Here is a 22344-nt window from a genome sequence, read left to right on the forward strand (position 1 = left end):
GGACAGGAGGGGGAGCAGCAACAGGGCGAGGAGAGCATCCCCGGGGGCCGGGGCACCCCTCTCGGCACACCTTACCTGCCCGATAGTGCCACACGCGCGTGTCCTGGGCAGCCCCCGAGGCAAATCCGGGCAGCACGGCTGGGGGCTCCCGGGGCTGCAGAAAGGATATGGCCAGTCGATGAGCTTCTTGGCGTATTTCCTGACTATGTTCTCTTCCCCGAAGAGGAAGAGCGATCTGTTGACGGTGAAGCAGTTCTGCCGGACGGGGATGGGGTTGTACAGAGCCATAGTCCGGGCTCTCTGCGCTTTGGTTTGCTTGAAGGCTCCCGGGCTCCCTCCCGCAGGGGCAGGAGCTCCTTGCCGGCTCCGGTTCTGGTCGGAGCCCCCATCTCCGGAGCCCAGCCTGCCGGCCACTGCCTCCCCAAAGCGAGCCATCCTGGAAGAAAACACACAGGTGAGCCAAAGCAGCAGCACCGAGGCGGCGGGGGGGTGGGGGGGGAGGGTGGGAAAGAAGAGGGAGGGGGTTGCGGGGCGCAGTCCCAACCACAGCCCCCTCCTCCTCTCCGGGTGATGCTCAGCTCCGTCTCTCCTCCATCCCTCCGGGGAGCGGGGACCCGCGTGGAGGAGAGGAGACAGCGTGCGGCTCCGGCTGGGCACGGGGGGCAGCCGAGCCTCGGGCCCCCCCAGAACGGCCACCCGGGCAGCGGGGCGGGCAGCGAGCCCTCCTCCTCCTCCTCCTCCTCCTCCGTGCCCAGCGGAGGCCGCAGCCGCTCAGTCCCTAAGCACCTTCCCCCACGAAGCAAGGGGTTAACCCCAGCCACATCCTCCCCACCGCCGTGCCCGAGAGCCCAAAGCAGCCCCTCGGAAGCCGCCAGCCCCGCCGCAAGGCGAGCCGAGAGCCCGGCAAGGGCACGGAGCGGGGTCCCTGCAGCCACCCCGCGGCAGAGGAAAGCACGATTCGGAACAGCACCCAGCGCAGCAGCCGCGCCCGGGGGAACAGGTTGCAGCGTGGTCCAGCCTAGTTGGAGCCAAGTGTCCAACTCCTTCCTCCCGACTCCATCTTCAGCATCCTGCGGGAGCCCGGCCGCCCATGGCAGGGGCAGCGGGCGGGGGCGGAGGGCCGAGCCCCCGGGCGGGCACCTGCGGTGGGCAGGGATGCCCGGGCAGGAGCACGCAAGGCGGCGTCGGGCTTCCCGCAGGAGCCGGGCCACGAAAATTAAAGGCTGCCGCGCCTCTGCAGCTCGGGGCCAGCTCGCTTTAATGAAGTCAGTGGCAAGACAGGCGCACAGCAGCGCGCACACACGCGCAGCACGCCCGGCTCGCTCCCTCGCTCCATCCAGCGCGTTCTTTTGGCAAGCACGGGAGCTGCCGCAAAGGAAAATCAGAGGCGAGGGGTGGGTCTGAAGGGAACAAAGGCAATGGGGGAGCCCCCACCCTGCCAGAAGCGCGCACACATTCCCCCCCGCCCTGGCTGCAGAGGGCTTTCCAGCACACGGGGGCTCTTAGGTGAGTGGCTAAACTGGGGAGCGAGGGGGGGCTGCCCTCTCTGCATCTCGCCCAGCCCACCTCAGCCCTCACCGAGCATCTCTCTGTGGCCACACGCATCATCCTGCCCCATCCCCGGGACGCTTCGGGGCTGCCGGAGCCGCCCGATGCCAGCGGGTGCCCGGGGAGTGCCCTCCTGCTCACTCGCATACAGATGAGCCTCCACACCTCGGTATTTTCCTCCTCTGGACACACGAGGCTGGCTGGCAAAAGCGGCTCGTCCGAGAGGTGTAAATAACCCCGGCGGGATGCGCCCATGCAGGAGCTTCCCTGGGGGTGGGGGGTGACCCTGCTCCCCCCTCCAGGCACCCCAGGGAGGGCAGGGGAGTGGGGACACCGCTGGTGCTGCAGCCACGCGTGTGCCAAGGTCACCCAGGGTCCCCTGGGGCTGTGCTGGGCTGTGCCCCGGTGTGGGGGCTGCCTGCCCACCCACCTTTGGGGAACCCACCCTGCCCTTCTGGCACACACAGGGTACCCCCAGACCCCCAGGCTTGTCCCCAAGTCCTCTTGGCAGAGCAGGGCACAGCACACAACACACCCTGCGAGCTGTTCACACGCAGGGTCCCCCACCCCTCCTGCTGAACCCCGAGGCCACAGAGCTCCCAGGCCCTGTGACACCCTCTACCTGCATTTCCCACCCCCACGGCTCCAGCCAGCAGCACAAGAGATCCAGGGTCCCTGTCATGCTCTCCCCATGTCCACCCCACCAACGACCTGCTCTGCAAGCACAGTGCCTGCTGCCCTGTCCCTCACACCTGCTGTGGGGCAGCCAGGACTGCTTGAGGCATTTCAATTTTTATAAATTAATTAATTCATTAATCAATCAAGATCCCAATCACATCAATCATTGACTCATTTGGGCCAGAGCTTCTCCCTCTGTGCAGCCTGGCAACACCTGACCAGGGACTTCCCCTCTCTGCAGGCACTACAGTGGCTGAAGGGCACAGGGTTTGTTTTTTGGGCCAGGCTCTCCTGGGTGCACTGCCAGGAGCCCTTGGGCTGGCTGGGTGAGAAAGAGGAAGGACCAGATCTTCCTCAGCAAGATACCAGAGGAGTGTTTGCAAAAAGGCTTGTGGGATCACTGCCCCACCTCAGCAGGCACCGAGCCCGCCAGCTCTCCGTGACACCCAGCCCTTCTCAACTCTCTCCTTCCAGTGGTCTTTACAAACCAGGGTGGGGTATCTGGGGCTTTGACCACAAGCCCCTGGTCACCTCACAGCCACCCTGCAGCACAGAGTGGAGCAGAGGTGCTCAGATCCCTCCCAAAACACTTCCCAATGTCACCAGCCAGCCAGAGACACCCTGGCTTTTCATTCTACTGACATCAGGCAAGGAGGTGGCCACAGCAGCTACCAGCTAATTACAGTCCCTTCCATCCAGCCCAGGCAAGACACTGCCCTAAACAAGTCAATCATTATTTGTGGCTCAGCCCACCTCTTCCCCCACCTCCCCCTCCTCTTCCTCCCCCCCACCAACGCTGCTCTTGCCACCTTTCTAGAGGTGGCAGCCTTGCAGAGCTCCTGCCCCCGCTGCCCCAGCCCTCTCCCATCCCTGCCTGCACAGCAAGGCCTCCCCCAGCCCAAATTCAGGCTCTGGGTGGTACCCAGAGCCCCAGGAGGATGGGGAGGGCCGCACCCAGCACTGCCCCTGCATCCCCTGCCTGCCTCAGAGCAAGGGCTGAGGGGGAGGAAGGCAGCCTTCCTCCTCCATTCCCTAAAAGCAGGGATGCAGCCCTTACCTGGACACTTCTGCTGGGGCTCTGGGCTGTCCCCTGAACCCAGAGCTGGCTCTCACCTCTGCTCTACACTCACTGCTGCAGAGCAGAGCTCAGGATGACCCCGCTGGGAGCCTCTCTCCTGCTCAGACAGTGCTGAAGGATGGGATATTTATGAGAAAGCAGCTCCTTAAGAGAAGATTGAGAGCCAAAAGGAAATAAAAAAAGTCTCTGGCTATGCCAAGAGATGCAGGCTCTGTTTCCCAGGATGTTTATTGCCATCCTCATCTTGACCCTCACCCAGCACGCCGGGATTTGTGAGTCAGGGACGAGTGTGGCTGATGCCCACATGATTCAACACAGCCCAGGGATTCAGAGCCAGCTCTGTGGGGCTGTTTGGGTTTTTTGTCAGGGCAGGAAATGCAGGAAGACAGGGAACAGCAGGTGCCAGGACAGGAAGGCACTGGGGATGAGCTCTGTTTTACTCAGACAGGCTAACACTCCTCTGGTCTCCAGCAAGCTCTGAGGAGGAGCAGCTGAGGGAGCTGAGGGGGGGCTCAACCTGGAGAAAAGGAGGCCCAGGGGAGACCCTATTGCTCCTGAAAGGAGGCAGCAGCAAGGAGAGGGCTGGTCTCTTCTGTCAGGCAACAAATGACAGGAGAAGAGGAAACAGCTTCCAGTCACACCAGGGGATGTTCAGGCTGGATTTTAGGAAAGGTGCCTTGTCCAAAAGAATTGTCTAGCCCTGGAAAAGGCAGCCCAGGGAAGTGCTGGAGTCACCAGCCCTAGAAGGATTTGAAGGACGTGCACATGTGGCACTTGGGGACATGGCTGAGTGGTGGCCTTGGCAGCGCTGGGTTAATGTGTTGGGAAGGATGAAAGTTTGACAGAAAGTCTCACAGATATGTGTGCTTAGCAGAAAGATTTTTGAATATAAAATCTAAAGAAGGAATGGAGATGGAAGCAAGTTTTGATGTAGAAGAAAAGAATTGCTGAGCCAGTCTTACTGGATAACCAAGGAGGCAAAGGGTGTGTTAGTTAGAAGGGGTTTTTATGGCTTAGAGCAAAGGATAAACCCACCCCAAACAAGAAGATGTTTTTACCAAGCAGAAAGATGGCACAGGCAAACAAGGCAGCAAATGTTGCAAATGTTACAGCAAAAAGGTCTCAGAATTTTCCACTGCAAGAAAACTGAAAAACAACTTCTAGCTTCAACTGTGATGTACTGACTGTGAGTGATTGGAGAACAGTAACATGAATATGGTAATTAGAGTAGTTATGATAGGCTATGGACAATAGTTAAGGTATAGATTGGTGTTACTGTATGAAGATGCTCAGCAAAGAAAAGTCTATAATGCATTGTAACCAAAACTGAAGGGTCTCCAGGCCTGCCTGCAGCTGGAGCTGACAGCTGTGGGCACAGCTCTGTCACCCACACCCTGGACTGCTGTGAGGTCTTGGATGCAATAAACTGCATTTTGGAGAGCCCCTGGAGTCCTGCATCCCTCATTTATGGTTGGACTCGATGAGTTTAAAGCCTTTTCCAACCTAAACGGTCCCACAGTCCCTGTGATTCTCACACCACGCTGCCACTCGAGTCCCCTCCTTGCTCTCCCCTCGCCTCTCCCACCCTCCCAGCAGGGCCGGACATCACCGGGACACGGGGCTGTCCCTCTCGGGATCCCGAGTGCCACATCCCCCTCCGTGGAGCCGCTGCCGCTCCGGCATTGCCATCTAGTGGCAGCTGTCCCCTCCCCGGCCACCCCAGCCTGGGGCACCCCCGGCCGCTCCTTCCCCAGGGATGCTCGGGTCAGGTGCGAACCCCCCCGAGCAGCTCCCGCATCCCTTCGTGCGCCCCGAAATCTCCTGGCTGGGCTTTGCTGGGTACAGGCACCCCACAAAAACCCCCAAAACAAAAAACCAAAACAAAAGAAACCCCACAAAAATAAAACAAACAAAAAAAAACAACCCCAGAAACAAAAATGAAACAAAAACCAAACCAAGCCCCCCCAAAAAAACCCCAAAAAAATCAAACAAAAAACCCTCAAAAAAACCCCAAAAACCGACCAAACAAAAAATACCCAACAACAACAAAAACCAAACCAAACCAAACAAAAAAGTCCACAAAACCAAACTAAACCAAGCCAAACAACAAAAAAACCAACCAAACAAAAAATACCCAACAACAACAAAAACCAAACCAAACCAAACAAAAAAGTCCACAAAACCAAACCAAACCAAGCCAAACAACAAAAAACCCAACCAAACAAAAAACACCCAACAACAACAAAAACCAAACCAAACAAACAAAAAAGCCCACAAACCAAAACTAAACAAAACAAGACACAAAAACTGCCAAAATAAAAAAAAAAACCAAACCAAACAAAAAACCCAAACCCACCAAAACAAACAACAAAAACAAAAGAAAGAACCCACTAAAACACCCTACCAAAACAAAAAACAACAACAAAACCCAAAAAAAAGCCACAAAAAAAAAGAAAAAACCCACAAACCCACCAAAACAAACAACAACGGAAAAACAAAATAAAACAAAAAACCCACAAAGAACAACAAAAACCCCTGCAAAACAAAACATAATAACAAAAAAAAAAACCCGCCAAAAATCCAAACCAAAAAAAAACAAAAAAAAACAAAAAAAAAACCACCCCAAAAAAAACCCTCAAAAAACCAAAACCAAACCAAAAAAAAAAAACCCAAACAAAAAAACCCAAAACCCCCCAGGAAAGAGTGTTCAAAGCATCCTCTGCCAGGCCCTGGGATGCTCAGAAAGCCAGAGCTGCTCCTCAGCTTGGAGGCAGCACCAGGCAGGGAAGAAGTCCCTGAGCAGAGATTGAGCTGGGGTTGTTCAGCCTGGAGAAGGCTCCAGGGAGAGTTTAGAGCCTCTTCCCGTGCCCAAAGGGACTCATGAGAGCTGGAGAGAGGCTTTGGACAAGGGCCTGGGTGACAGGACAAGGGGGAAGGGTGAAATGGGATACTGGGAAGGAATTCTTGGCTGTGAGGATGGGAGACACTGGCACAGGGTGTCCAGAGAAGCTGTGCCTGTCCCATCCCTGGAAATGTCCAAGACCAGGTGGGATGGGACTTGGAATAACCTGGTCTAGGGGAAGGTGCCCCTGCCCATGGCAGAGGGGTTGGAGCAAATGATCTTTAAGGTGTCTTCAAACCATTCTATAATTCCAATAAAGAGTCTGGAGAGGGAGGACAGGCTCCCCTTCCATGACTGATATTCCCAGGACTGCACTCATCTTAGAAAGTGCCTTTTGGCATCCTGATTTATTTTTTAAATATGACTATGCTGAGAGGAAAAAATAAAATTTTAAATTAAAAAAAAAAAAGGATCAAATGAGATCCGTCTCTCTCCAGAGTGCTCTGGCCAAATTTCAAATTGGGACTGAGTAGCTGTGACTCAGAAGTGTGTTTATAACCATGCAGGAATGCAAGGTTTTTTCCAGGAACAGTTTCATTACCTGCTGGATTAGAAGGAGGATGAGGATGCAAAGGAGAAAAGTCCTGCTGAGCCCAGCACCCCTGCAGCAGCAGGGACACAGAATCCCCTGGCCTGGAACACTCCAGCCTCTGCCTGATGCTCATCTGTGCAGATGTTGGCAGCTGTGGCACAGCCAGGACAGCCCTGGTGGCATTTGCTGTGCCAGCAAAGCCCTGCAGAGGCTCTGCAGCACCTCGGAGAGAGGCAGCTCTCACCAAAGCAGGGAAGGTGGCTCCTCTCTGCCACCTGCTCCCACTTTTCTCCAACCACCTCAGCAGGATGTGCCTTCTCCAGCCCTGGCAGAGATGGGCACCACCATCCTCTGTGGCACTGTTCTCAGGGGTGCCAGGGTGAGGGAAGAGAGGAGAATCTTGACTCCACGTTCAGAAGGCTTGGTTTATTATTTTATGATATATATTATGTTAAAACTATACTAAAAGAATAGAAGAAAGGATTTCATCAGAAGGCTGGCTAAGAATAGAAGAGGAATGAATGACAAAGGTTTGTCTGTGACTGAGACAGCCTGGACAGCTGGGCTGGGATTGGCCATCAATCAGAAACAACCAGGTGAGACCAATCCCAGACCCACCTGCTGCATCCCACAGCAGCAGAGAATCATTGTTTGCATTTTGTTCCTGAGGCCTCCCTGCTTCTCAGGAGGGAAAATCCCAAGGAAAGGATTTTTCAGAAAACATGCTGGTGACAATCCTCACCACCAGCAGGACAGCAGCCCAGAGCTGGAATTCTCTGGGATTCACCCACCGAGGGGTCAAAGGGCTAGGAGAGAAGGGAGAGCCAGCAAATGTCCCACCAGGCTGTGAATTCTGCACTGCCTCCCCTGCCCTGGGCTGCAGCAGCAGCTCCAGTGTCACCCAGCAGCTGTGGCAGGAGAGCTGGGATGTGTGGGGCTGGAAGTGGAGTTATCTGTGTGCTGCCATGAACCATCCCCACGCTCACTGCTGCTTTAACCACCAGGACCCACCAGTCCAGTCTTGGCATCTTCAAATCAACAGGAAAGCAATCTGGTGAAGCTCTCTTTTGCTGCCATAAGGGAATCATTCTCTGGGAAAGGAGATTTTGGTGGCTGCATCTCCCCCCCAGACGAGCTTGTGCAGGTGGTGGAGATGCAGAAGAAGCAGTGCCAGAACAGCTCTCACCCAGGCTTCCCCCTGCAGCCCCTTCCCAAGGCCCCAGCTGCAGCACACCTTGCATTCCCACCCTTTTCCTGACCTATCTCCAAGTGTCTGCCCAGGACAATCCAGCCCAGAGCATCCCTGCTCCCACCTCCTAAAACTCCTGCCACTTCTCAGCTGCTGAGCAAAGCACAACACAAGACAAACCAGAAGAAAAATGCCACAAAAACACGAGAGCAGCAGGTCCCACTCAAGGTTCCCAAAGCCACAAGGTCCCACCAGAACCCATCAGGGCCTCCATCCCTTCCCCTCCTCCCCTGCATGAAGATGATCACTTCACAGTGACCTGTGCTGACATTTTCTGTGCAGGCAGAGGGGACACACATTAATGGTGTCTCTGATGTCATTATGAATTTTTTTTCTTTATATTTTTAGTGGCTTTAACATGCATATTTGTAAATTTTTAAGTCTAATCATTTAGCATAGCTTTGTATTTTGTTAAGCTAAAAAAACCCCAAACATCTCAAAAACTTTGCAGTTAGAAGCTAAAAAGGTGTTACATTATTTTGAAAAATTAAATTTCTCTTAAAATACATCTTCTAAATGAAGATTAAACTCATTTAAGGGAGATGTGGCCCCACACCACTGCTGTGGGAGCAGGGCAGCTCATGCATCAGAGCCACTGATGCAGCAGAACATTGTTGCATCTTGAATTCGAGGTGGATTTAACAACCAAGCAGTGAGATCACAGAATGGACTGGGGTGGGAGGCACCTTTAAAGGCCATTTAGCCCAATTCCCCACCTTCAACTAGACCTTCCCATGAATGGCAGGCTGGGAGAAGATTAGAGGACAGCAAAAGGACCTGCAGTCCTGGGCACAGCAGGGATGTGCACCCAGCCCCACACACCCACAGGAGCTGATTTTGGGGCTCACTCTGTCCCTGTGGAGCTCAGTGCCTGCCCCAACCCACCCCCAGAGGCTGCTCAGCACTTTGTACTCCCCAGAAACAGCCAACCAAAACCCAGAGCCACCTTTGTGGGTGCCTGGCAGTGGCCAACCCAGCTCAGCTGACACCTTCAAACAGAGGCAGGTGAGACCCCACCACCCCAAAACTGCTGAGAAAAGGGACAGCATTGCAGGGATGCTTCCCCCAGCCTGGCACTGCCTGCTCCCCAATTTCCTAGCCAAATACCCCACTCTGAGAGCTCCTGGCAGTGCAGAGCTCCTCAGGCTAACCCTGCCTTAGCCCTGGAGGCTTTGTGGCTCAACTGAAGGGCCCTGGAATAATCAGCCATTAATAAATTGCCTGGAGTGCCCTGCTGCTTTATTTAGCTTTGCCAGCCCGGGCTCTAATTAGCATTTGCAGTCACATCCTGCCTGCTCTGGGCAGGCATGCAGCAATCCCCCCTCTCAGGGAACAGCTGTCCACCTTCCCCTCTTTGCCACCACATTAAGGAGAATTTCCAAGCCTGCTTCCAGCCCCCAAATCCCTGCACAGGAGCCATCCCCTCAGCCAAGAGCTGTGGAGCATGCCAGGCTCAGGCTGGCAGGAGGTGAGATCACAGCTCTCCACCCTCCTCCATCTCACACAGGTCCAGCTTTGGGCAAGGCACTTCCAGAGAGGTCCACTTGAGAAGATCCAATAGGGATATTTCAGAATGGCCCTGCCCAAAATATTGGGACTGAGCAGTGTGGGAACCCAGGACATTCCTCAGGCTGCCCTGGAGGGCTTGAGCCCCTGCCCAGGGGGCTCAGAGACCTTGGCACACAGCCCAGGACCCTGTGCCTTTGATTTAGCCCTTGGAAAAAACAATTACCAACCTTTATATGAAGGATTGCAAGCCACGAAAGTTTAAGTAGAATGGTAGTGAATTTATCACAGGGTGAAAAATAGATTTTTGGGGTTTTTAGAATGGGGGCTCAGGGGGCAAGATGGGGGAATCTGGGCATGTCCAGCCTTGCTCATTCTTCTTGGCCTCCACCTTCTGGGTGATGTTGGCACTTTTGGATTGGTTTAGAGTAGAAGCTCATTGTCTAACACAGGTGATAGGTATTGGGAAGTAATTGTAAATATTGTACATGTAGGTTTTAGTATAAAAAGATAACACTGCCCTGGGGCAGGCAGAGTACCTCTGTCTGTCCTGCTGAGCGACCTCAGCTGGACAGGAGAAAGAATTTTATAGATAAGGAGCAATAAACAACCTTGAGACTGAGAAATGAAGAGCTCTGACTCCTTCTTCAGTGCCAGGCTGGGAAAAGAGACTTTGTGACCCATCTGGGGGTCACTGTGAGCAGCAGAGACCCCGAGAGAGCAGCACGGAGAAAGGAAGAGCAAGGAGGTGAGGAAGGGCTGGAGCAGAGACCCAGGGGATATTCCCCTTCTTGCCACCAAAGAGGCAGACACCAAGCTGCCAAACTTCCACATGTGTGTGGGAACAAGCTCAGAAAATACATCCCCAGAGCCACCCATGGACAGCCAACAGCAGAAAACTTAGTTCTAGCCTGTCAAAGGGTTGGAGAGGGATTTCTAAAAGCTTTTTTTCAACTGCTGCACTACCCAGAGCAAAAGAAATCCCCCAGCATCTCCATGACCCCCCTGGCAGAGCCAAAGCCAGCAGGAGATTTTCTTCTCCCTCAAACCCTTTTTCTTCTCCTCTTCACCCCTCCAAGGTGCAGGTCCATGCCTGAGGAGCTTTCTCTGCTCCCTGCCCAGCCTGCAAGGTTCAAGCTGTATAAACACAGCAGAGCTCCCACGGCCAGGGGGTGGGATGGCAGAGGAGTCTCCTTCCTGCCTTTGGGCTGCAAATACCCCCTGCAAGCAAAAGAAAGCTGGACCAGAACTCCACCAACTCCATCTCCAACCTCGTGCAACCAAACTCCCAGGCTCAGCTTTCTCCAAAGCAGCCCTGCTAGCAAACAGGGGTGGCTTTGACAAAACCACGTTGTCAGGACAAGAGCCAGGAGAAGACAGAGCTGTTGAAAAAAAAAATTCTTTTCCCAGCAGGTCTGAACTTGCACTGAGCAGCTGATGCTCAAGACAGCCAGAGAAGCCCCATCCCTGGCGTGCAGCCAGGAAGGAGATGCTGCTTCCCTCTCCCAAACCTGTGAAAGAGAAAAGGCCAAGGAGCAAAACCTCTCCCTGAGAGCTCCTCAGTGCTGGGAGGTGTGAAAAAGCTTCCCCCTTGCTGCAGTGACAGGCAGGCAGCTCAGCAGCCTCCCTGAAGGCAAACACCCTCAGCAGCCAAGGCTGAGCACGGCTCCCAGGATTCCTCAATGGGGAAAAAGCTCATTGAGGAATTTTTAGGCTCAATTCCACCCGGGAAAATGCAAGGGAAAGTGTCACATTGGTATTTTCTGGAAAATCCCTTCAACCAGGATTCTTCTCCTGGGAAGCTGAGAAGCCTCAGAGAATAATGGAAACAGTAATTATTTCATTTGCTTCTCCTGTGTTTTGCTGCTTTGGAATGTGGTTGGAGATTGTTTACCCACAGGTGATTGCTTGATTGGTTTCATGGGAATTGTTCTCACTCTTTGGCCAATTGGTGCCAAGCTGTGTCAGGACTCTGGAGAGTCACGAGGTTTCATTATTATCTTTTTAGCCTTCTGTAAGAATCCTTTCTGTGTTCTTTAGTAGAGTTTATTTTATACTTATAGTTTAGTTATAGTTTATTCTTTAATATAATATAATATCATAAAATACTAAGAACATGGAGTCAGATTCATCATTCCTTCCTGCCATGGGACACCCCAAAAATACAAGAGGAGAGGAAGTTACAGCATATCAGGTGCTGTCTATGAGTTGTGGAGGGGTGGGGGGAAAAGAAACTCCTGTGAGGCTCCTGTGGTGACAAATGAAGGAGTTGGGATTTGTAGCAGAGCTCGTGGAGATGAGGCAGGTTCCACCACAGCATCCTCCACTGGTGGGGCGTTCTGAGCTTGCCAAACAAGCTGGTTGGCATCACCCAGGGAAGATGGGACCACAGCAGCTGGGATTCCAGGTGGGTTTTGGGAAGGACAATGTCCCACTGACCTCCTTCCCCACAGCTGGGGTAAGCACCAGAACATTTGAAAGCTGCTCTAGTACAACTCCAAGGACCTTCCTGAAGCTTTCCACAATCATGGAATGGTTTGTGTCACAAGGAACCTTAAAGATCATCTCATTCCAACCCTTTCCATGGGCAGGGACACCTTCCACCCAGCCATGCTGCTCCCAGCCCCATCCAGCCTGGCTTTGGACACTTGCAGGGATGGGACATCCACAACTTCTCTGAGCAACCTGTGCCAGGGCCTCTCCACCCTCAGCTGAGAAAATGCCATTTTGGGAGTGCCCAGTGAACCATCCTCTGGATTTTAAAATGGGAGATGGTGAGGTAAATGGAAAATAAGTGATTGTCTGGTCAAACTAGGTACCTGCTGAGGTCCCTGAATTACCTTTTACACTGCTACCCCTGAAATACAAACAGGGAGGGAGGGGCACGGCAGGTTCTACACTGAAGAAATTGAGAGTAGTAAATAACATTAACCCTACAAGCTGAGGAGGCTGGAAAATGCCTCTGTCACAAACAGCAGCCAGCCTCCCATCAGAGTCACACAGGGACAGCTGGGGACTGCCTGGGAGAGGGGAAGAGGCTGAATTATCCCAGGGGAGGGAAGGATGAGGATGCAAACGAGCAGGAAATATCAGAAGTTTGGGTGCTGCACTGAATCACTCTCTGCCAGTGCAGGGAGATGCTAAAACCAGGCAGTGCTGAAGCAGAGGGCTGTGCTGCCATCCAGAGGGACTTCAGCAGCCTGGAGAAACAGCAGAGGAGCAGCATGGAGCTGGAAACACCAAAGCCTGTCTGTGCTGGCTGGGAAGGGGCTGGGCAGGGAGAGCCCCACAGAACTCACAGAATCACTGGGTTGGGAGAGACCTCCAAGATCATCGAGTCCAGCCCAGCCCCAACACCTCTACTCAACCCTGGCACCCAGTGCCACATCCAGGCTTTGTTAAACACCCCCAGGGATGGGGACTCCACCACCTCCCTGGGCAGCCATTCCAGAACTTTATCACCCTTTCTGTAAAAAACTTTTCCCTGCTATCCAACCTGTATTTGCCTTGGTGCAGCCTGAGGCTGTGTGCTCTGGTTGTGTCAGTGCTGCTGGAGAAAGAGCCCAGCCCCAGCTGAGCACAGCCACCCTTCAGGAGCTGTGCAGAGTGATGGGGGCAGCCCTGAGTCTCCTTTTCTCCAGGCTGAGCACCCCCAGCTCCCTCAGAGGTTCCTCACAGGGTTTGTGTTCCCAGCCCCTCTCCAGCCTCGTTGCCCCCTCTGGATGTGCTCAAACATCTCCACATCCTTCCCAAACTGAGGGGCCAGAGCTGGGCACAGCACTCAGGGTGTGCCCTCCCCAGTGCCAAGGACAGGTCCCAAGGGACCTGGTGGCCACCAGCACTGTGCTCTTGAAACAAATGGGCCAGCAGCCCCCTGGGGTGTGTCAGGCAGAGCCAGTGGGTCCAGGAGGTGGCCTGTCCCCTTCTTTTAGCCCTGGTGACACATCCAGAGTGCTGTGCCCCACAGGACAGGGGACATGGGCGATGGAGCAGCTCCAGCCAAGGTGGCAGGAGGACAGGAGCTGGGGAGGTGGGGCTGCTCAGCCTGGCTGGAAGAGGCTCACAGAGGATCTGATCCACGCACAGAGCACCTGGCAGGGGGGGAAGGGGCAGAGCTCCTCTCAGGCTGGAGTGCAGGCTACAGGCACAAACTGCCACAAACCAAATTCTGCCTGCACGGGGCATGAACCTTTTCTCTGTGAGGGCAGCTAAACATTTGGGACAAGCTGCCCAGACAGGCTGCAGACTCTCCATGTTTGGAGACACTCAAAACCCACCTGGATATTCTGCTGGGAGAAACCTGGAGGACTGTGGAGCCTGCTCTGGGTGACCCTGCCTGAGGCTCTTTGCCACTTCACTGCCCCACAATAATTCTGTGTTTCTGAGCCAGGGCCAGCCCCAGACCAAGGGGGAAGCTCCTTCCAAAGGCTGGTTCCTGGGGTGCTAACAAAGCTTCCCAACACCTGCAGCTGAGATTCCAGTGGGGGAACCAGGGGCTGCCAGGATGCAGTGGCAAAACACCAGGCAGCAGCTCCTGAGTGGAGGCATCTCCTGGGGACCACCTGAGGAACTCCCTGGAGCCACTTCTGAGCCTGCATTATTTCTGAATAAACTTAAGAACAATCAGCCTTAACAGAAATCAATCTTAACAGAAAAATGCTCTTCATTAACTTAATGGAATAATAAAACATAGCACTACAATGAAAATAACAACATGAGAAATTTACTGGGGAAACTGAAAAGGGTATAAAAAGTGTGTTATGGTTTTAGGAGATTCTGTTTTCCTTGCAGCAGCTTGTGGCTCCATCAAAAACAAAGCAATCACTGTGTTCTCTTTTGTCCATATTGGTCCATATCAGTCTAAAACTTTTTCCATTCCATATTTAAGGATTTTGTGCTGCTGGCAGAACTCCTGTCTCCCCCCTATGCTGAAATATTAAATAATGCCTCCTGGGAGGCATCTCCTGGGAACCACCTTGTCCTTCCATGCTCAGCTCCTGAGGAGCTCCCTGGAACCACTTCTGAGCCTGCACTTGTGGTGTTTGTGAGGGTCCCCAGGACAAGGTGAGAGATGAGAACCTAAGTTCTCAGAAGGCTGATATATTATATTATATTATATTATATTATATTATATTATATTATATTATATTATATTATATTATATTATATTATATTATATTATATTATATTATATTATATTATATTATATTATATTATATTATATTATATTATATTATATTATATTATATTATATTATATTATATTATGCTATACTAAAGCTATACTAAAGAAAGGATACAGACAGAAGGCTTCACAAGAATGAATAATGAAAGCTTGTGACTGACTCCTCAGAGTCTGACACAGCTGATGGTGATTGGCCATTAATTAAAAACAATTCACATGTTTGGATAAACAATCTCCAGACCACATTCCAGAACAGCAAAACAGGGAGAAGTTGTAGCTTCCCAGCTTCCCAGGAGAAGAAATCCTGGAGAAGGGATTTTTCAGAAAATATCACAGTGACATGCACTGGCTCGGACCCTGCTGGAGTGCCCACCCCTCTGGCAGCCCTTGGGAGGCTCTGCAGTCACTGGGATTAACTCAAGGAATTCCTGCAGGGTGTGCCAGAAACCCAGGCTTTGAGGAAACTGGGGGAAGGATGCTGCTATTTCCATGCTGTTGCCAGGATATTCAGTGGAACTCCAGTTCATGCCAGGTCAGAAAAACAAACTCTGCCAGAACCCAGGACATCCCTCTGGCTGCCCTGGATGATTCCAGACCCTGGCAGGGGGCTCAGAGACCTTGGCACAGAGTCAAAGACACCTGTGCCTTTGATTTTAGCCCATGGAAACAATTACCAACTTTGGGTGAGGAGTTACAAGGCACAAGGGTTTGAGTAGGGTGATAGTTAGTTTGTCACAGGGTGAAAAAGTAGAATTTTGGGGTTTTAGAAGGGGGGTTCAAGGGGAAAGATGGAGGAATCTGGGCGTGTCCTGTCCTTCTTCTCCTTCTTCTTGTCCTCCATCTTCTGCTGTGATGGTGGCACTTTTGGATTGGTTTAGAGTAGAGACAGACTGTCTAACATAGGTGAGAGGTGTTAGGAAATTATTGTAAATAAAGTACACGTAGTTCTTAGTATAAAAAGTTAACACCACCCCAAGGGCAGGGACTGTGCCACAACCCGATCTGCTGGACAGACCTCAGCAGGGCAGAGAAAGAATGGAACAGATAAGAGAAAATAAACAACCCTGAAAAGCAGAACTGACAAATCTCGACTTCTTTGAGCACAGGGCTGGGAAAAAAAGAGATTTTCTAATACCTCGGAGATCATCTCAACCACAGAAACCCCAGAAAACTCCTCCCCAGGATGCAAACCTCGATCTGCACTGGAGGGAAGCAGGGGCAGCACGGGGAGGTTCAGGGCAGGTCGTTTTTGGAGAGGTGTTTCTCTGCTGCTCGAGGCAAGGTGCCACGACAAAAACCACATTTCAAGGCACCCACTGCCAGGTTTAGCACCCCCAGAGTCCTTTTGACTGCCTGCACTGCTCCTCATGCAGGGGCAAACATCAACAGGCAGAGCCACGTTAACAGAGACTCGTTAGGCTCAGAGGTTAATTGCTCTGCAGGGGGTTGCAGAGGACTCGGGTGCATCTATAGGAAGGATGCTCCCAGGTATGGAATTCCCAACTTCAGCTGCCACTGAGATCTCAGGGCTTTGGCCTGCAGAGCCCCCAGAGCTCTGCCTGAGCTGCCCCAGCCTCCCAAAGCCCTGGGGTGGTGGCAGCAGACATCTGGAGAGGAGCTCAAGGTGGGAAGGACAGACCCAGACGGTGCTGAGTTGGATCCCTGGCTGCTGAGAATCTGAGACTTTCTGAGCTGGCAGGCTCTGAACCCCCAAGAGAACACTGCATTGACCTGAGGCTGTGGAGAAGGCTTCCAAAATGGAATGGCAGAACTGGGATTGTGGGTGTGGAGTTTGAATAGAAGTGTGCTGTATCACAGGGTGGGAAACTTAGAGTTGAAGGGTATAGAATATAGTAATATACATAAAGCAAGATGGAGGTTTTAGGGCAGTGGCTGGTCCTTCGTCTTCACCTTCTTCTCCATGGGTTTGGGTGGTTTTGTGTCACTGGGTAAAGTCTCCATTGCAGGGCACAGGTGGCTGGTTATTGGGTTAAAACTAAAAATAATTCAGGTGTCACTTTTTAATTGGACAGTTTATCCTTAAAAGGCCTTTTAGAGAGAGAAAGGGCTCCATTTTTACCTTGTTAAAGTGCTGTAGAACTCACAGTTTGTGAGACTGTAACAGAGATAAGAACTAACAAACGTCTGAGTCTGAACAAGAAATACCATCTCGTGCATTTAATCCCAACCTTGGCAGAGAAAAGAAGCAAAAGAATCAACAATATGCTGGGAGGTATCAATGGAACTGGCAGCCCAGCACACACCAAAAGGGCCCTTTGTCTCATTCAACACCAGTAAAAAGAATTTTAAAAAAAAAAAGGATGTAAGGGAAAAAAAACCCCTCAGCTTCATTTGTAATCTGGGATACAGAGAGTGCACCTAATCAGACAGAGGCTGCCAAGTCATAAAAAGCCAGTGAGATCTGTGAGCAGCACCCCGTGTGTCTGCAGCCTGTTCTGTTCTCTCCTGCTTCCCATCCTACCACACGGAGGCAGAGCTGCAGAACGCCCCGGCCCCACAGGAGCAGCACACAACTCCCTGGAGCAGGGATTTGCTGGGTCTCCTTCTCCTGGCAGCTCCCTAGGCTCCCAAAAAAAGGAGATCTCACAAAGTCACAGCGCCAGAGACATGACTTGAGATGCTGCAAGACTGGACATCACTTTTATTTACATTATCCTGTGCTGAGGGCAGAGTGCTCTGCTTCCCACGGGACACTCAGACCCTCCACCCACCACTCAGGGTTGGGATACTGGGACACACAAGACAGGTGATGATGGACTTTGGACCTGGCTAGCTTGAGAGATTTGATAACAGGATGCCTTGGCAGGAGCAAACAGAACTTTGAGGATTAAATCAAGATTGCAAGAAGATTCAATCAGATGGGTTTACTGGAAAAAGAAAATGACATTCTGCAAGCACGAGATGTTTAAAATGTAGAAGTTTGTTTATGTGATCTTTAATGCAATCACTGTAGTAACACATTACTAGCCTTCCTAGAATAAGTATAACAGCAGCTGTACTCCACAGTAAAACTGGATTCTTTGACCACCTCAAAGTCTTCCCCACCTCTCCTCATCGCTGATACCTCAGGTGCTCAAAGGCTGAGTTACAGCATCCCACCTTCACTGTGCCAGGGGTCTGCTGCTTCTCCCCAGCCTCCTCCACTCCCTGCCCAACACCTGCCTGGAATCAGGCTTTGCCAAGCATCCTGGCTGCAAATATCATCCCAAAACGAGGGCACAGCTTGCATTCCCCAAGCTGCACAAGCCAAGCTTAACAAATCCCCATGCACCTGTGGGTTCCTGCCATGCAGAGCAGGGTTGGGTCCTGTGTGCTTCCAATTCAAGCCTTTGTGGGATGTGCTCCCTGTGTGGCTCTGCCTGTCCTTACCATCAGCTGAGGAAGCAGCTGCTTCTCCTGGAGAAGCCACAGGAGGTTCCCTGCTTGCTTATTTTGATGAGGAGCTGTTCTTCTGAGCTGTCTCTAAGCCCAACACTATCCAAAGGATGCTGCCAGGCACCCAGAGCAAACACAGCACTGATTCTACCTTGGAGCACTGCAGATCTCTCCAGGCACCTCCATCCCTGACCCCAGTGTGTGCTCACAGGGATGGAGGGCAGGGCAGCAGGCTGGCACTCTGGAAAAATGGGGTTTGGTGTCTGCCCTGGGCTGAAGCCCCTCAGACATGAACAAGGTGGGTTGGTACATTCATTTTTCACCATAAATTAATCCTCCCCCCGAGCCACTGCCCCACAGGCACTTTGTGCTTTCTGTTTTCTGCCTTGATTCACTCTTGGGAAGGGAAAAAAAAAACCAAAAAATGAGGAAAAACAGCATTTCACCCTTCCTGTTCTTATTTTACATGTGGAACTGTTCCACTGGCAAAAAGGCAGAGGGGGAGGTTTAGTGAGGGTCAGACCTGCCAACACTGGTGAGCACAAAGAAAGAGCCAGACCTTTCCTCACGACCCTCAGAGCAGCTCCACCACCCCCCAGCTATGCCACATCTGCAGGGACAGGGGAGCAGAGGGCTCATGCAGCACAACAGAGGCACGTGCAGCATCTTTGGCTGTGCCCAGCACCCTGCAGACCACCCAGCCACAGCCTGCAGCTGCTCAGACATTTTCCATGTTTCCCATGTCCCAGTTGATGCCCTCCACCATGCTGGAGCTACGGGAGAATAGCTCCCACACCCCCCTCACTGCTAACCAGAGCCAGAGTGCCCCAGTGAGAGCCCCCAGGGTGATCCAAGGCAGGTGGGATGGGCCCTTTGGAAAATGAAATCACAGGGAAATTGCATTATTACTAATAAAATTACTCATATGGAAATCAGTTTGCTTTTTCTCACCCATAGGGCATCCATCCATTTCCAGAAAACATCTCTGGAGCTGGGCTTGCTGGTGCTGCACACCTGCCTGGGCTTTGGCAAAGCTTTTGGGGAGAGCACTGATGGCTTGTCCCAGAAGGACAGAATGGTTGGGACTGGAAGGGACCTTCAAGATCATCTTGTTCAGCCTCCCTGCCACAGCCAGAGCCACCTTCCACCTGACCAGGCTGCTCCAAGCCCTGTCCCAGCCTGGCCTTGGACACTTCCAGGGATCCAGGGGCAGCCACAGCTGCTCTGGGCACCCTGTGCCAGGGCCTGCCCACCCTCACAGTCAAGAATTCTTAACCTTAAACCCACTCACTTCCAGTTTAAAGCCATTCTCCCCCATCCTGCCACTGCATTCCTTCACCAAAAGCCCCTCTCCTCCTGATGTTTGAGTCTGATGTTAAAGCAGGACCCTCTGGCACGTGGTTTTTGTGGGTTGGTGGGGTAGCAGGGCACAGAAGTCTGGGAAAGGAACAGAACAAGCCCCTTGGTGCTCACCAGCATGCCCTGGCAGAGGCAGGCAGTGGGGCTCTCTGCTCCTCAGTGGGACATGGGGTCTGCAAAGTCCAAGGGCCAGAGCCCACTGTCCTCCCCACCACCACAGACTTCCAAAAAACCATCACAAAGCAGGATGAAAGGACAAACCCAATCACCCAGGAGCTGGGAAATGCAAAGCCAGGACCCTTCCAGCCCGGGGGAAACATCCTCTTAAACCACACTGGGATGGCAGCACCCAGCACTGCTGCCCGAGCATTCCCACTGGGTTAAAAACAGAAATATTGGGCTTCTGGGCCTTTTTTTTTAAACATTGAGTTGCTGGATGGAGCAACTGAGGGCAGCCAAAGGTGGGCACATCCCACCAGCAGGAGCAGGAAGAGCTCCAGCCCCACCACCCTGCCCCCAAGCAGAGCTGTGGAGCTTCAGGCCCCTAATTAGTGAGCCAACAATTAACGAGGCCGCCCCTCTGCTTCCTGCCCTGCCATGATTTATTCATCTGGCACCCCCCAGGGGGCTGCAGAAGATAACGAGGCCCTGAGCACCTGCTGAGCCCAGATGGCAATTTATTATTTCCCCTGCAAAGCCAGGAGATTCCCCGGGCCCCAAGGGATGAGCAGGGCCAGGGAGAGCCCAGCCTCAGCCATGGGCTGCTCTCCAAAAAAAGCAGGAGCAGCCTCAGCCTTATCACAAGTGGTTTTATCATGGAAACCATCCCAAAGAAACCCTACCAGCCTCACACCAGCGGAGCACTGACCTAGATCTTGCCCAAGCAACGTGCCACATCTAATTAATTCAGGGCCTCCCCTCTCCTTTGGGTGTTTTATTAAACATTATTCCCCAAGTCAGGTTCTGGAGGCAGGGAACTGCTCCAGACCAGTGATAGTGGAGTAGGATGTGCTGTAACAGCTTATCCCAGGCAATCTTGCTGATTGCTGGGCAGGCACAGGGAGGGAAAGCATTATTATTATTATTATTATTATTATTATTATTATTTAGTAGCATTATTATTATTATTACTATTATTATTATTTAGTATTATTAATATTCTGTTATTTCAATGTGGAGCTGAAGCACAGCCTTGCCACACAGTTAGTGTGGGGTGAGAGAGGCTAATCCAGGACTTGGAGCTGGGCTTTTCTCACAGCCCCAAGGCAAACCATGAGAATGAGTTGGTTAAAGGAAAATAATAAATAAAACCTGTGGCTCTAGCTCTTGTTTTCTCAAGTTTGGTAATGTCCCAGCTTGCTCTGATTCAGGAAGAATTGGGCACTTTTTAGAATTGAACACAAATCATGGGAAAAAAACCTCTAAGATCAAGTCCAACCATTAGCTCAGCACTTTCAAATCCCACAAAAAATGTCCCCAACCACCATATCTACAGATAATCCCCTCCCAGCTGGGTCAAGCAACAGCGAAAGCAGAAAGGCAACAGCCCCAAAAGTTATCTAAATACCCAGATACAGCCAAGGGAAACTGCCTGGAGGAGTTCCAAAACAGAGCTTCCAACTTTTGCCTGCCACCCCACAATCTGGGGACTCACCATTCCCATGGGATGCCACCCTCCAGCTCAGAGCCAGGAGATGGAGCCCACCTGGCCCTGGCTGCTCCACAGGGAGCCAAGAGGAGACCCCCACGCCCTCCCAGCAGCCCCAGCCAGGACAGGCAATGCTCCCACTCCCCCCAGCTGCCCACCTGGGCTGGGGGCTATTGTATTTGTAGGGATGCCCTGATGAAGGCAGGGATGATGCATCTGGCATAATGTTTTTAGAGGGTTAATTTATTATTATATTATATTATATTATATTATATTATATTATATTATATTATATTATATTATATTATATTATACTAAAGAACACAGAAAGGGTAGTTACAGAAGGCTAAAAAGATAATAATGAAAACTCCTGACTCTTTCCAGAGCCCTGACACAGCTTGGCACTGATTGGCCAAGGAGTGAAAACAACTCCCAGCAGAATGCAATGGAACAATCACCTGTGGGTGAACAATCTCCAAACAAATTCCACATGAGCACAACACAGGAGAAGCAAATGAGATAAGAATTGTTTTCCTTTTCTCCGAGGCCTCTCAGCTTCCCAGGAGAGAAACCCTGGGCCAAGGGATTTTTTCCGAGGACGCGACCGCCATGGGGGCTCTCCGGTACTTACTCCCACTCCTTCCTCCGCGCCTGGGGCGTGCTCTGCATCTTGTGTGCCTCGTGTGCCTTGATGATGTCCCTCTGCTCGATGAGCCCTCCCCGCCGGCGCTTGATCACCTCGGGGCTCACGGCCACCAGCTGGGCCAGCTCCGGTTCCGCCTCGCCATGGCGGCAGCGCGCCTCGCACAGCGCGTCGAAGGAGGCGGCGCGGGACACCAGGGCCTGGGCCAGGCTCTGTGGCTCCAGCAGGTTGCAGGACTGGGTGTTCTGCATCAGGCCCAGGCGGTGCTGGCGCCACGTCTCCTCCTCGGGCAGGGCCAGGATGCAGCGGGACGAGGCGGCGTCCAGCTCAGCCGCCCTCGCCGGGGCGCCCATGGAGCACGTCCCGAATCCCAGCATGGCTGCTGCTGCTGCTGCTGCTGCTGCTGCTGCTGGGGCTCATCACTCTGGAAGGGAACAGCACAGAGGGAGGCTCAGGGATTTGCTGGTTTTGCCCCACGATCCCCTCCATTCCTCCCACATCAACCAAAAGTCCCCTTTCCCCTTGGTTGGGGTTTGCTGGTTTTGTCCCACGATCCCCTCCATTCCCCCCACATCAACCAAAAGTCCCCTTTTGTCACCCTGATTTCTTAAGATTTTCTGA

At 52.3% G+C, this 22344-nt stretch overlaps 1 protein-coding gene across 1 annotated transcript in view; it reads right to left on the minus strand.

The window, feature by feature from the left end:
- CACNA1E (calcium voltage-gated channel subunit alpha1 E) overlaps positions 1 to 22123 on the minus strand; it is a 124919-nt gene extending 102796 nt beyond the window's left edge. The window contains exons 1-2 of the mRNA XM_059854744.1: positions 21712 to 22123; positions 170 to 436 (exon numbers count right to left, since the gene is read on the minus strand). Coding sequence (XP_059710727.1) covers positions 170 to 436; positions 21712 to 22100 — 656 coding nt within the window. The 5' untranslated portion in view covers positions 22101 to 22123. The remainder of the gene's footprint in view (positions 1 to 169; positions 437 to 21711) is intronic.
- Positions 22124 to 22344: the final 221 nt, after the last annotated feature.

The sequence above is a fragment of the Haemorhous mexicanus genome, chromosome 9 (assembly GCF_027477595.1).
Source record: "Haemorhous mexicanus isolate bHaeMex1 chromosome 9, bHaeMex1.pri, whole genome shotgun sequence".
NCBI classification, from domain to species: Eukaryota; Metazoa; Chordata; class Aves; order Passeriformes; family Fringillidae; genus Haemorhous; species Haemorhous mexicanus.